The 13931-nt window shown below is 37.7% G+C and overlaps 3 protein-coding genes across 3 annotated transcripts; 2 read left to right on the forward strand and 1 right to left on the reverse strand.

Moving 5' to 3' along the window:
* Positions 1-226: 226 nt before the first annotated feature.
* NC2beta (negative cofactor 2beta) lies at positions 227-1259 on the forward strand. The gene is made up of 4 exons (XM_065479434.1): positions 227-365; positions 608-818; positions 875-1038; positions 1096-1259. The coding sequence occupies exons 2-4, from the start codon at positions 611-613 to the stop codon at positions 1225-1227; spliced, it is 504 nt and encodes a 167-aa protein (XP_065335506.1). The 5' UTR covers positions 227-365; positions 608-610; the 3' UTR covers positions 1228-1259.
* LOC135936559 (E3 ubiquitin-protein ligase RNF185-like) lies at positions 1249-4344 on the reverse strand. The gene is made up of 6 exons (XM_065479421.1): positions 4079-4344; positions 3537-3696; positions 3301-3432; positions 2987-3041; positions 2769-2886; positions 1249-1570 (listed from the first exon to the last, which is right to left on the reverse strand). Exons 2-6 carry the CDS (start codon positions 3677-3679, stop codon positions 1473-1475), a joined length of 546 nt encoding a protein of 181 aa, XP_065335493.1. The 5' UTR covers positions 3680-3696; positions 4079-4344; the 3' UTR covers positions 1249-1472.
* Positions 4345-4690: 346 nt separating this feature from the next.
* Positions 4691-13910, forward strand: Ttd14 (TRPL translocation defect 14). The gene is made up of 11 exons (XM_065479410.1): positions 4691-4961; positions 8693-8760; positions 9673-9710; positions 9891-9928; positions 9985-10250; positions 10440-10580; positions 10777-10972; positions 11137-11359; positions 11445-11489; positions 12209-12390; positions 12886-13910. The coding sequence occupies exons 1-11, from the start codon at positions 4913-4915 to the stop codon at positions 12969-12971; spliced, it is 1332 nt and encodes a 443-aa protein (XP_065335482.1). The 5' UTR covers positions 4691-4912; the 3' UTR covers positions 12972-13910.
* Positions 13911-13931: the final 21 nt, after the last annotated feature.

The following is a 13931-nucleotide window of genomic DNA, read 5'->3' on the forward strand; positions in this document are numbered from 1 at the left end:
TGGCGGCCATATACGGTGTTTTGTGGGCGTAACTTTGTGACGTCATAAAGTTACGCCCCCCAAAACACCGCATATGGCGGCCATAACCCTGTTTTAAAGCGACCGACGCGACACCAACGGTTGGGGGGGAAAGCTCTTAGCGGGAACGAGTTCGGCCCATAAGAGTGGTAGCCCCCTGGGCCGGAGGGCGCGGAGGGGAAAAGCTTTCATGCCAAAGAGGTGCGCAGTCTATCGCGCAAAAAGTGGGTGTAACTGCAGTCACAACACAACACAACAAACCAAACCAAAATCTGCTTTTAACTTTGTATACTGCCAAATTGCTGGTGTCCTCGTTTAACGCTGATAATTGCAGCATTCATCTCAAAGTAAATAGGTTTTTACCCTCTTAAATATATTTTACTATCGCACATCGTACTCATTCGCTTGGAAATAAATTTGAAAAATCAAGTTGATGTAGAATTGTATCTCTACAATATCAAATTTGAAATTGCGATCTTGATTTGCATGCATTATTTCCGGATTTTCCTAGCCAGAACTTTCACTGATACAAATAATTAAAATTTCTTTATTCATATATTATAATAATATAATACTCTCCTTGTTCCAGACAATGGCTGAGGAAGATGAGCTGACTTTGCCGAGAGCATCAATCAACAAAATAATCAAAGAGATCATTCCTAACATTAGAGTAGCTCAAGACTCAAGAGAGTTGATTTTAAATTGCTGCACCGAGTTTATACACCTCATATCATCAGAAGCAAATGAAATTTGCAATCAAAACCAAAAGAAAACAATCAATGCTGAGCACGTTTTGCAAGGTAGATAATATGAATGATGAAATTAAAGCTCAATTTTCAACAACTATTATTTCCAGCACTAGACAAACTTGGATTTGGTGACTACAGACATCCTGCAGAGACTGTTTTAAAAGAATGTAAGTCAGTGGCTGCAAAGCGGCGTAGGCAGAGCACTCGTTTAGAAAATCTGGGAATACCTGAAGATGAACTTTTGAGACAGCAACAAGCTCTGTTTGCAAAGGTGTGGTTGATCACGCATTTAATTTAACAAAAAAAGTGACGTTTTATCTAAATCCAGGCGAGGGAGGAACAGGCTGCAGTCGACGTTGCACAGTGGCAGGAAGTCCAGGCGGCAGCTGCGCAACAAAGCTCGTCTTTTGTAACTGAAAGTTTGGACAAGGATGATGATGACGATGATGATTACTGCTAGAATTCAATTAAAGATCACGAGTTTGATATCAACATTAATTTTTATTATCTTACATCAAAATCTTTGACATTTTTCATTTTGATAATAGCGTCGTACCATATTTACAAAGTTTACACATAGCCTGCAGCTGTGTTGCTCACAGGAGGAATTGGGTTTTAAAGATGACTTTCAAGGGTAGGAAGGAAATTAAAATTCAAACACGATTTGTAGGAATGGTTTTCATCACAAATAACGGTGGGCGGGTGTTATGCCAGCAGTAGCCACAAGATGAATACGCACGCGATGTACAAGAACACTCTAGACAGGAACTGCTCCTCTTCGAACTGTGGCGTGCCAACAGGTGCTGGTGGAGAAAGAGGCTATTAGCTTAACTGACAAGAAAGCTTTAAGTTTTAGACGAAATTAATGAAACAGAGATGTATCCTTCATGAGATATCACCAGGGAAAATTATTTAGTTACATGGAGTTTGCGAGTTATGGAGCCCCAAAGGTTAAAAAACCTAAAATGATTTTTTTTATTACTGAATTTTGAAACCAGATTTCATTTAATCATGACGAAATTTTTAAAGTAGACCCAAATTACTAAGGTGAATCGATATTGTAATTTTCACTTACCGGAAATTCCCTAGACTTTTAACTTTTACTGGGAAATTTGCTGAAGCTTATTATTGGTATGAAATGAAGTTTTGAAAATTTAAGAGCCAACTGCCAAGTTATTAGCTTCATTTCTGTCAGCTAGAAAAAAATATAAATAATTTCATAGGCTTAATTTTGACATTTTCAATTAACACATTTTTCGGGATATAAATGACAAGAAATGTTTTGTCACAACGTAAATATAAATAGCAAATTTTATCAGCTTTAATAATATGTTTGGATTATTGTTCTACGAATAACCCAGCAAAAAGATCAGAACGAACCCCTGAGGAAATTTTTATTTTTCCGACAAGTAAAAAATAATCCACATATCAATTTAAATAATTTTAGTAGTGCCTACATAACAAATTTCAGCCAAATTGAGCAAAGTTTGAATTTTATAATCAATTTATATTTTTAGTGGGCCATTTTTAATCTTAATATATCGCTAAAATTGTCAAATCTAGGAAATTTCCTTCACTGTACAATTGTACATGGCTCAAAGGGACAGCCAGTCAGCCACATGAATTCCATAATTTCACCAAAAACTTAAAATGCCAAATCCAACGAGTTTAAATTCGTTGTAAGTAAAATGCGCACGATAGATTTTTTTTCCTGTGTCGTCTGGTATGTTAGCTGGTCACTCAATATATTTTTTTGGTTACATTTTCGGTATAACATGGCAAAGTAGCATTAACTATACACTACACTCCTTCAGATTGGGAAATTTTAAGCGTCAGCAAATAGGTCATTAAATGGCACAGGCAGGGACAGATGAGCATAATTTGTCACTCATGGTCTAAAGATTCCAACAATTTTTGCTTTACAGAAGAAGGATGACCGTCCATTTCTGTCTTAATACATGATGTGCATGTCTTTGTTTTTATAAACTGTTTTTGGAGTACCTGGGTTGGGCCTAGGCTCTCCAAAATTAAAAGAGGACGTGAAGAAGCTGAAGGGAAAAGCACCAATGCCGAACGACATCTGAAATCCACCGTCGCCAAATCCAAAGCCTGGAAATCCCTGGAGGCAGAGAAACATTATTCATTACATTAAAAAACACATATTTAATAAATATCAGGATTAATGTTTCATATTAAAATACATTATTTTTTGATCTTACGTTAGTATTTTCCGGTTCCGTTCGGTGCCCTGGCGGCCTAGGAGGCACTTTGTTCCTAGAATGGTTGAATCATAAATCAGCAATTCAAATTATGGCTGTATAATTGGGCCATGCCAAGCTGAGCGGGAAAACACAAGTCATCCAGCCCAATTAAAAGTGACGAAAAGGGACTTTGACTGAAATAAAATCTACAAATTTCAACAAAAAAAGCATAAGAGCATAAACTTGGTAATTTTCACGACATTTCTAAAGAATTACTTAATTTTTTTGCAGTTCCCTTGTCTTCATTTGCGTTTGAATTCAGAGAAACATACCTAGGATCCTCCTGTTTGCCACTTCCACGCCCATACAACGGTATGACCTTGTCCTTGCTTATCACTGCCTTGCAGACTGGGCACACTTGTCTGTTAGGTCTGGTGTCTAACCACTGGTGCAGACAAGGCCAACTAAAGTTTGGCAAAATTAAATATTAACTCCAGCTTCATAGCAACTTTTGTTGAAACAAATCCAAATATGTGCGTCGTATAATCATTACATAATTTTTATTTACCAGAAAAGGTGCCCGCACATGCTGACAACTGCGTCTCGAGCCGTGTCCAAACAGATGTTGCATTCAAACATCCTTTCATCTTTTTCCTTGTTTTCTTCGCCCTCCCTTGAAGGTCCTGGCTCACTGCCGGAAGATGCTGCCATCGCTTAACACTTAACCACTGAAAATAAATGTCTCTGATAATGTCTTGATAATTTAATTAACGGTGTAAATCTAACTGCGCTCAGAATTTAAAATATATTTTGGGCTTGTGCTTTTATTGTTTGACCGTAAGGAACAACAGGGTTTGTTAACAACATTATGAAATGTGGGACGAGTTGAGCACTAGGTGTTTTGGCCTCAGATAAGAAGAAAAACAAGCTTGTGACTTGGTTTGTTTTTTTAAATATCTAGAGCTGCGATGGATATTTTTTTAAACACAGCGTCTTCCGGTCGTCCTTGTAATGAAAACAATAGCACGAACTGCTAGTGCATCAATGTGTCAACCAACAATTACAAACTGCTAATCGAATCAGGGCTAAAAGCTTGCAAAAAGTGCAAACCAATTGTGACGGAAGCCTCCGGCTGTCGCGAGAAATGGGGCCAACAGCTCTGAACGTGCTCCAAGAGGCCACCCCTTCTCGTTTGCACAGTTCTCCGCAAATCTTGTGTCGTTTGTTTTCGGTCCTGAGGGGCAACGGCACCAGCTAGGCATCAAGGAACTGCGAAAACATCCGTAATTTGCAGCGCAGATTTGAGAAAATCTAATCTGCTCGAATCATATGGTACGTCCGTGAATGGTCGTAGTGGGGGCGTTGACGTAGTAGTGGGGTGGGGACCTGTCGGAGGTGGTGGGTAACTCGTAGTGGCTGAGCTACTGCGCTCAAACCAGTTTTTGACCAGCTGAAAAGTAAAACCGGTTTAATCGAGTATCATTCTCCGATATCCACAAAGTTTTTTACGCGCTATCATAATTTAGGGTTAAAATATTGAAAGAGAGTAATTATTGCCATTAAATTCACATACAGCTGACTAAATCAAACGTGGATAAGCCGGTTAAAATCATTAAATCACCGGTTAAACTATGCTTATGCTTAACTGTAACTGACCGTAACCTAGGGGCGCGAGGAGGTTTTTTGCTGTAAAAGTGCAGGCAGCAGCGAGCGCTCATCGTCACACGCCTGCGCATTCGTGCGCAGACAATGGGAGACCCTGAAATATCACAACAGAAAACGGTGTGCTCCTCGCGTAGGGTGGGAAGAAGTAGAGGAAGAATGGCCAAAAATATCTGAGCTCCAACACAAAAGCTCACTCGGCGATTGTTGAATGGTGGAGTATGTTTTGATCGCTCGCGAGTGCTGCTCAGTGCTGCTCCGGTCAGGATCTACCTCTCAACCATGGAGTCCCAGCAAAGCCGCAAAGTCTACCGAGTTGTGCTCACCGGAGGTAAGGAACTTGATGATATCACGCTGGAAAATTTCGTATTTCCCGTATTTCCTATTATTTAAATTTGCTCTTCCTATGTTACACAAGACTTAATTTGGAAATCAAAAGAATGATGCCTTTGTAGATGAATAATATCATTGTTTTTTCTCAAGTTATCGACTTAATTGTGGATTTGCGTGTTTATTTTTGCACCCACGAGGCTGCATGCATGCTCAAAAAGGGTCCCTCATTGTACTCGCCATGTTCGTTGGCGTTATGCGAAGCCGTTTAATAGAGAGTGACGGCAAAATCGTCACCGATATAATTAACGAAGGTGAATTTTGTCACTGAAAATTTATTGCCAACTCGCTAAACAAGTTTTGGCTCTCATCAGAGACTCGTAGAGCCAGGAGATGACCGACCTTCCTTATATTTTGCCTGGCTAACTCTGTAGGTAGTGTTTTCTTTTAACACACGTGACTATGACGGGGGGGCCAAATTTGGTTAAGATAAATTATAATAGCAGTCAGTTCGTTAGCTAAAAACGTAAATAAAATAAATGCAAAAACGATTGGGTTGGGCTTGTCTAATTCTTGACTGATGATCCAGGAATAGGATAGAATCTGCAAATCGCATTAGTCCTGGCTCAATTTAAGTCACTTTCCTTTTGCTTCATCTTTTCCTCGTTTAAATCAAATAAACTGAAAATGATTTTTCTAATCAATGAAGGTGTCGTTAATAAATGTTGTCCCGATTTTTGAATCCATTAACGCCTGCTTAATTACACAGACTATTTAAAAGAAATATTCATATCGTTTTGTGCTCGTTCTATTTTCTGTATACAACCTTTAGACAAATATCACGAGACAACTCATTGTCATTTGATCTCATAAAAAATATGTTCGCTCGCAATGTACTTGGCCATTACCTGAATTTTTCCTGAAGCCAACAACACAAACCTTCTAATTTGTCACTCAAGTTTGAAAGAAACACAAAAGACGTTCTCCTCTATGCTTCTCGAAGAGGGCATATTTATTTAAATCCAAAGTTCACTTGGAACAAACAAAATGGATAAAGTAGAATACAGTGAAGTAAAAGAATTTGTTTTCTGTTTTGACCTTCGAGACCAAACACGTTAAATGTGTTTCTCATGTTTACTTTGCTTTTTATCAGCATAGCACTACTAGCATGTTATTCAGCCCTCAAACAGTCAAATTTTAATAAATTTTGAAATCTGATAGCGTTTTAAAGCGTTTGTTTTGAGAAACAGGAAGCCAATTGTTATCAATATCTCGGATTTTAAATAAAGGAATATGTAATGCTTTTGAAATATTCATTGTTTTAAACAGGGGTGGTATTTATCAATTAGCTTTCTTTTGTATAAGTCAAGCTAAAAGTAGCAATTTTTACTCGCTGTTATGGATTAAATCAAACCTGTAACTATCTCAGAACTGCCGAGTTTAATTTTCTTATTGGTCAACATAATTTTAAATGAACATAAACACTTGGCATTATTTGACATTGCAAGCACGCTTCCCTGCAATGCTTCCTCTCGGGTGTTAGTTAGTCGTATTGATTTGTGTAAAAGTACATGAAATCCCACAAGTGTGGAGACAAAAACAATATCCTCGGAGCCTTGAACCAATTGTGTCGAATCAATATGATTGCCTCCTGGCCAAACTTTATTTTTATTCGGAAAGAGTTGGAATCTTGTGTAAAATGAACATGAATGCGATGTTGCAACAGTTCAAGAAACCTGAATCGAAATCAGGTAATAGTTAGCAACAAAGTTGTTTCTCTTCAAAACTGGCATGCCATGCCGCATACTGTCGTTGTTAATTGCGATACTCGTTTTTCTCTTCGGAATGAAACGGTGCAATGGCTTTTAAAATTGTTGAAGAAAACTGGTACAGCGTGGCACTGTTGGTTGATATTTCCCAGCTTAATTATCCTTTGGGAAATGTGACTAAAGAAACCGTTCATCAGGCAGCGAATATTTTCATTCCCGCCTCGTCCTTGAGAGCGGAAGCACGAAAGCGTGCGCTGTGCTCGAGGACAGAAATGCGATCAACAAGAGGAAAAAATTTTTAAATGGCTTGATGGAAAAAGCCGCCAAGGAAAGAGGAAATTCGATAATTACATCGCTTTGAAATATCAGCTGGACACGTATTGTTTACAGTAACAGCTGAACTATTTTTTGCCTAGATCCGTTTATACATATTTGAGGTACTGGCGTAGTGTTATTAATTGCTAGAAGCATTCTTTTATTCAGAAAGGATTATATAGACGGCGACCGCAACCTTAACCGGTGTATTTGACTGGTGATTATGTTTGTTTTGTCAATAATATCGTTAAAGAGCAACTAAAATACAAAGTGATATATTTGCTCTCGTTTTATTGTGGTGTGCGCAAATATTCTTTCGCTATCTGTTCTAAGTCCTGTTTTTTTATAGTTTTTATTTACAGTGGTATAAAAACGGCTAGTTTTAATAAATATCAATTTTAAAAGTATTCTCTTTCGCCTCTAAGTGAATATCTACTGCAAAAAAATCTAAAAAAATAATTTTTACCTTAATCGCGCTAAATATTGGGAAAGAGCTTATATGTTCCCAGTTTGCCGTTTGAATTAGCGATTAAATCGAATCCCAGGTTTGCATGCTAATCAAGCATCGAGCACTCTTCCTTACTGAAAATCAAGATTTATTCCTCCAGGATATATCTTCTAATTCGAACACTGTTGGATAGGTTGCGATGAGAAGTATCTCCAAACCGTTCAGTTTTTCGAGTAAATTGAGAAATTTCATTGTTTCTCTCATTGTCAGTCCTTATTTCATTTACTCATTTTAGTATTATTATTCAAACGAACAATTTAATTTCAATTATTTCCCTGTATTTTCTTTAAACTATTATTTATATCCAAATTTTATTTCAATGACAATTGTTAGCTCAACTAATTACCTTTTAAGCTCTTTGACTGTAACCATTTATTCCAATTAAAAAAAAAAACAATGTAAACGAGGCATTAGCCATCGCATATATTAGTCAGCGAGTACATGGACTTGAAATTGGCACCAACTGGGCAAGAGCCAAGCAACAGAAGTTCTTGTTTCACGCGAAATGTTGGCCGCGAGAGCAAAGTGAGGAAAACTGTGTGCATTAGTGATCAAAGAGTTGAACGAGATGTGCTTCAAAGACGAAGCGTGAGGGAAGACGCAGTAGTCGTAAAATTTCAATGCCATTCGACGACTTGTCGCTGGTCAAAATGCTCGCATAGTCGAGCTGATAACCACTTTTCGCGCACTCGCGACGCGGTAAACGTGTACTAGGCGCGTCTTGTTTGCCTTTCTTTACGCCCTTGCAGCTCATCACGAGCTATTTGATGCTCGCTGGATCTATTTTTACGAAGACACGCTCGCTTATTAGTATTATAGGGATTGCCAAATCAAAAAGGGCTAATAGAAGAACTTGCAGCATGGCTGTTCCTTTTTTGTTTGGTTAAAGTTTGTCTTGGGAGGAGAAAATACCAACAAATTATTTTTTCCTTTATCAAAATAAATAATTTTCTCAATTTTAAGCTGTTATTTCAAATTGAAACATGACCCGCAAAGATCATTTTAATTAAACAAAGATTCTTCTTCATTAGCTAAATAGGCCCAATCGATTCGCTCTTTTGACTAATTGTCTTGATTAATTGCCTTGTTCGGCAAATAAGCCTTCATCGAATGAAATTTGATCTCGAGTTTGTTTTTCAGGTCCGTGTGGCGGGAAGACGACTGGACAGTCAAGGTTGTGCACGTTCTTTGAAAACTTGGGATGGAAGGTGCGTATGATTTCAATCGACCTACGCGTCTGGTTTTTTTATACTCACGAGAAAATGGTTTTTCTCTCTTTGACATTCTGCGCTGGATATTATTCATGTCAAACGATTCGAGACATGGTTCGGGTTTAATCGCTTGCTCAGTCAGACGGGCTTTGTCGTGTTTCACGCGCTGATTTCACAACGGCTCTTGTATTTCAAATTAGCCTAGTCGCATTACTCCACGGGGAATTGCTGCTGCTTCATGAGCTGAAAAGACTTGCCGCACGCGAAGCCATTTCCGAAATTGCATTATTTCACTAATAATACGTATACGTACGCGCCTGGAAAATAGACTTTTGCTTTTGTACCGTGCGATTTCGGTCTCTGTTAATTTGTATTGAGCATCACAGCGACAATTCTTTCAAAACTGATTTTCAGCTGTTGTACATTTTTCTTGATAAATCACTCTTTTCAAAGTGGAGAGGTATACTGCATACTCCTAGAAAACAATTTTCCCTATTTTAATATTCTCTGAAAGTTTGAGAGACTTAAATATTCAATATGATGTGATTTAAATTTCTGAAAATATTGGCTTCAAAATTTGCATGCTAATCAAGGAGCTTGTCTTTCGAAAATCGTGATTTATTTCGCAAAGATGGAAATTTAGCTTATGATTTGCACACCGTTGGATATATCATGACCGAGGGGAATCAAAATCAAGCAAAAAATAATTGAATTGTGAGAAAAATGTGATCAACTTCTATTCTTTTCAACAAAAAATGATTTTTACCCCATGTGAATCCACTTTAAAACAATTTGAATATTATGATATTGAGTGTGTCAAAGGTTCAGAAAATTTTAACAAGGTATTGTTAATTGTTAGTCAAATTTAAATCTTATCTGCCACCTCTTAAACCACGCTAATCGTTTCAGGTGTTTCGAGTGCCAGAGACAGCAACGGTTCTGCTGAGGTAATATTAGAGATTGCGCTTATCTGTTGAGTTAAATTTATGTTTTCAAGAAAACCAATAATTCTTGCTTGTTTTTATCCTTAAATGCCTCTTGATTTCAAGCCCATTTTTAGTTCCGTTAATGATAAGCCAAAGAAAATATAAATATTTACGAATTGACCTAAAAGCAGATTTTTTCAGTGGTGGCATAAGGTTCAGTGAGCTGTCTGAGGAAGATGGTACAGTCTCTGGAATATCCCTCTTTCGATGCATAATCATTTCTGTTGTTGCACAGCAATGAAGTTCCAAGAGAACCTGCTGAAGACGATGGTGCAGATTGAAAACACGTTTTTTGAACTGGCTGACACATGCTCGCGAAACTGCCTGATCATCTGCGACCGCGGAGCGATGGATGCGTCGGCCTTTATTTCCAAGGACAAGTGGGAGTACTTGCTCGGCAAGAACTACTGGAACGAAATCGAGCTGAGGGACACGAGATACAACCACATCATCCACATGGTTTCTGCTGCGAACGGTGCTCAGGCCTTTTACACCTTGGAGGTACGTGACGTGAGCCAATGAATGTACCAGAGGGTTGATAAGGTTAAAAAAAGTTACGGGATAAACACAATTTTATTTTTGGACGGAATCGATTCAAGTTATTGTTTCTAAGTACGTGAGTATCATTTTTATTTGGAAGTTATAGGCTAATTTTATGAAACTGATGATTTTTTATAATTGCTTGAGCAGGACCATTCGTGCAGAAGCGAGGGCGTTAGTCTGGCTCAAGAGCTGGATCAGAACGCTGCCGCGGCATGGATCGGACACCCCTACTTTGATGTCATTGACAACACTACAAACTTTGAGCAGAAAATCCGCAGAATGATAGAGGTACATTTTTTCATTCAGAAATCGTTTATCTTACGATTTTTTTGAATCCAAACTTGAAACATTTGATGGTAAATTTTGCAAACCGTTTGGGGAAAAAATCGTTTTTCTCGAAGAGAATGGTCATATTACTTGTAATCGAAAATGAATTTATATGAATGAAGGAAATAATTTATTGCTTTTCTGACCCTGATCGCAGTGCGTGTGTCACAAACTGGGAGTTGATACTGGCGATCGGCTCAAGGTGAACGCGAGGAAACGCAAGTTTCTCGTGCAGGGACCTTTACCGCCAGATGAGGCGTTCCCCAAATTTTCAGATTTCGATGTTGTGCACCACTACCTGCAAACCAGCACACCGCACATGCAGGCCCGTCTGCGGAAACGTGGCCAAAATGGTAAAACTTTTCTTTCAAGTGGAGTGAAAAATCTTAGATAAATAATAAATTATCATTTTTAATGTATACTAGACGAGATTTATATTTAAATAATTATTTTTTTTTTAATAGAAGTGATATTGGAAATTTTATCAAAACTATCACATGTTTGTTTGTTGTGGTAGGTCACTGGAGCTACATTCACACGATCCGTCGACCGGCCGTGGAGAATCAAGTTGTGGAAGTAAAGACGCAGCTGTCCCAACGCGACTACCAGAACCTGCAGGCTCAGGTTGACGAGTCGCATTTCACCGTGTATAAGACGCGACGTTGCTTCATCGTCACTGTCAACTTTGTGCGCAGGGGCAGCGAAGAGAACCTGGATCAGCCAGAGATTTGCCAGCAGAGGTAATGTATTATTTTTAATTGTTATTTTCATACAAATTTGCTCTTGAATTTGGATTGTTAATTAATTATTTCTATGTATATGCAGCCAGTACTTCCAGTTGGACATCTACCAAGAGCCTGGTCATGAAAGGTGATAATAACTTTATTTTGCTATAATTTTGTGCCTTATGCAATGTGATATGATACATTTAAACTTCAGATTCAAAGCTCAGGTAAAATAATTCACTTAACAAAACTACCTAAATTGTGTGTCAAAAATAGCGTAATTTTACTAATTAAAAATTACTTCGTTTCTTCCAACTATTGTTCAGAGTTTGAAATTTGATGAAAATTTGTCAAAGGATATTTGTCTGTTCTGCTTTCAAGTTAAGGACGTTCAAATCTCGAATTATGGAGAATTTCAATGGCAGTAAAGCTACTAGGCTAAGTTAATCGTATTGAAAATTGCAATCTAAATTGACAATTTTTTCTAACATTAAATTATTGAATTTTTAAAAAGTTGAATTACACACAAGGGGTTTGCAAATGTCACATCATTCGATTCGTCTCGCTGAGCATATTAAAAAATGTAAAGTGTATTGAAACCTGACTACTATCCAAGAAACTGGCAATTTCTAAATTTTCCTTTTTAATTACGGAGTCGTAGATCTAGCAATCCTTAACTAACGGGAAATATATTCCTCTTACAAATTGTCATCATTCATCACATGTTACCAAATAACCACACCATTTTCGAATTAAAAGGTGCACTCTTGTGAGTTAAGCTCTAAAGATAAATTACACTTTTTATTTTGCTTCAATTTACTAACTTGATTGAACTAGATTTTTACTGTGTATTTCTATTTGCAGATGTAAAGGCTTGATGCTCTTGGAGACATACACCTCGCTAGATGACGAAGGCATTAAAAAATGCTTGCCCAAGTTCTTGAACGTTGTGGATGAAGTGACTGGAAAGCCAGAGTATTCAATGTTCAACCTGTCGCTCAAGGAGGACTGGAAGAACAGCAAGAAGTACTGCAGTTACATGCCAGGTGAGCTTCCCTTCCAATCCATCGCCGCTGAAAATTGTCACGATCTATTGAAACTCTGATCAATGGCGAGGAAAACCCCTGAATATTGCCAAAACTCTCCACAGCGAAAAACTTGTTCTGGGTTTTATGCAATTTTTGCGAATTTTCCAAATCACGTGCATTTGAAGATAGTAGATCCTTATTACTTTTGGTTGGATGACCAAAAATTGAGTTTTAAAAATCAATTCTAGCGCCACTTATTGCGTAAATAATTTATTTATGTTATTTTTGGCCCTCTCAGTCTGCTTTGCGCTAAACATGGCCTTGTTGGATGGTCAATTAAAAATAAACTTGGATAAATGTATGAAAGCCTTGAATTGGTGGTTCCGAGCTAGAATCAGTTGTGCATTTATCCACATTGCAAAATTGCCTGTATTGATTTTGGAATCATTCCTTTGTTCTTTATCGCCTCTGGAACTAAGAAAAAACGCATGAAACTGAAATAATAATTTTCAGTCAATGGGCAGGATCCACACCTGGTGAAACTTGCTCGACAGAAAAGTCAGCCGTGCCAACACATCAACGGGAATGCTTCAACTTAAGTTTTCTTGAAAAAAAAATCAATATAATGGTTAATGGTTACCCGAGCGTTGAAAATTCTACTTTTTCTGTTCATTTGCTACTATTACTGTATCGTTAAGAAATGGCAAACCGAGTTGTATTTATAAAAAACGCTACTTAGCGCGGCAAGTAATTATTACTATTATGATCTTACTGACAATGTCCTGTTTGGATGATTTTATATACACAATGCACTTGCTTGAAAACCGAGGAGTGTTTTGTCTGCAAGGCAATTTTGAGGATATTACAGTTATTACAAAATGTATTTCCCCTTCAGTGGGAGTTGAAATCACTTAGTGCAATATTTTTGTAAATTCAAGCATTCTCTGCAACATGTTATTTTTCGTAAGATCATGAATATGCAGTTTTTCATAAAAAAATCACGATTGTATTTTGAGCAAACCGCTCGAGCCTGTGGCCAAGTCCTTACAATTCGTCTTGAATGACTTTCAGACATCTCTGTACGCTTATCACATTTAACTTTGTTTCTATTTTAACGTGAGAGTCGTGCATAGGAATTTGTAGCCTAGTAAAGAAGAGTTACTAATATTTTCTGTTAGTTCAGTGACTCGCGTTGTATTCCGAGCATTTTGTAGCGGATTTAATTTTCAGCCCTTCAACCGTGATGTGCTGTAGGCTAATAATTTTTAGACTTTAATCAGCGGCACTGGTGACTCTACAAATCGCAGCAGGCAACAAGAGCTCTGCGATGCAAAGCAGTTCATCTGCTCTTAAGTATTGTCCCGTCTGCACCTATAATTAAATTCAAAAATTGCAAAAGTGTAGTAAAGCGATTTACACCATCGTAGCGAATCATTTCTTGGTGCCATATAATTAGGTTTTTGTTAATAGCCCCTTCCTATGTCTGATAGAAGTTTATTCGTATGGGAAGAGAAAAATAAAAAAATGCAATTTCTTTACTTGTGTGCCTTATTTTTTTA

Source organism: Cloeon dipterum, chromosome 1, assembly GCF_949628265.1.
Source record: "Cloeon dipterum chromosome 1, ieCloDipt1.1, whole genome shotgun sequence".
Classification (NCBI taxonomy): domain Eukaryota; kingdom Metazoa; phylum Arthropoda; class Insecta; order Ephemeroptera; family Baetidae; genus Cloeon; species Cloeon dipterum.

Excerpts from the sequence above, each read along its gene's own strand:
- NC2beta (XM_065479434.1), top strand. The coding sequence starts at position 611 with ATGGCTGAGGAAGATGAGCTGACTTTGCCGAGAGCATCAATCAACAAA. Across the intron at positions 819-874 it reads TGCTGAGCACGTTTTGCAAG|CACTAGACAAACTTGGATTT; the intron begins GTAGATAATATG and ends TATTATTTCCAG. Across the intron at positions 1,039-1,095 it reads AACAAGCTCTGTTTGCAAAG|GCGAGGGAGGAACAGGCTGC; the intron begins GTGTGGTTGATC and ends ATCTAAATCCAG.
- LOC135936559 (XM_065479421.1), bottom strand. The coding sequence starts at position 3,679 with ATGGCAGCATCTTCCGGCAGTGAGCCAGGACCTTCAAGGGAGGGCGAA. Across the intron at positions 3,433-3,536 it reads ATGTGCGGGCACCTTTTCTG|TTGGCCTTGTCTGCACCAGT; the intron begins GTAAATAAAAAT and ends GCCAAACTTTAG. Across the intron at positions 1,571-2,768 it reads AGAGCCTAGGCCCAACCCAG|CACCTGTTGGCACGCCACAG; the intron begins GTACTCCAAAAA and ends TTTCTCCACCAG.
- Ttd14 (XM_065479410.1), top strand. The coding sequence starts at position 4,913 with ATGGAGTCCCAGCAAAGCCGCAAAGTCTACCGAGTTGTGCTCACCGGA. Across the intron at positions 10,581-10,776 it reads AAATCCGCAGAATGATAGAG|TGCGTGTGTCACAAACTGGG; the intron begins GTACATTTTTTC and ends CCCTGATCGCAG. Across the intron at positions 11,360-11,444 it reads CCAGAGATTTGCCAGCAGAG|CCAGTACTTCCAGTTGGACA; the intron begins GTAATGTATTAT and ends ATGTATATGCAG.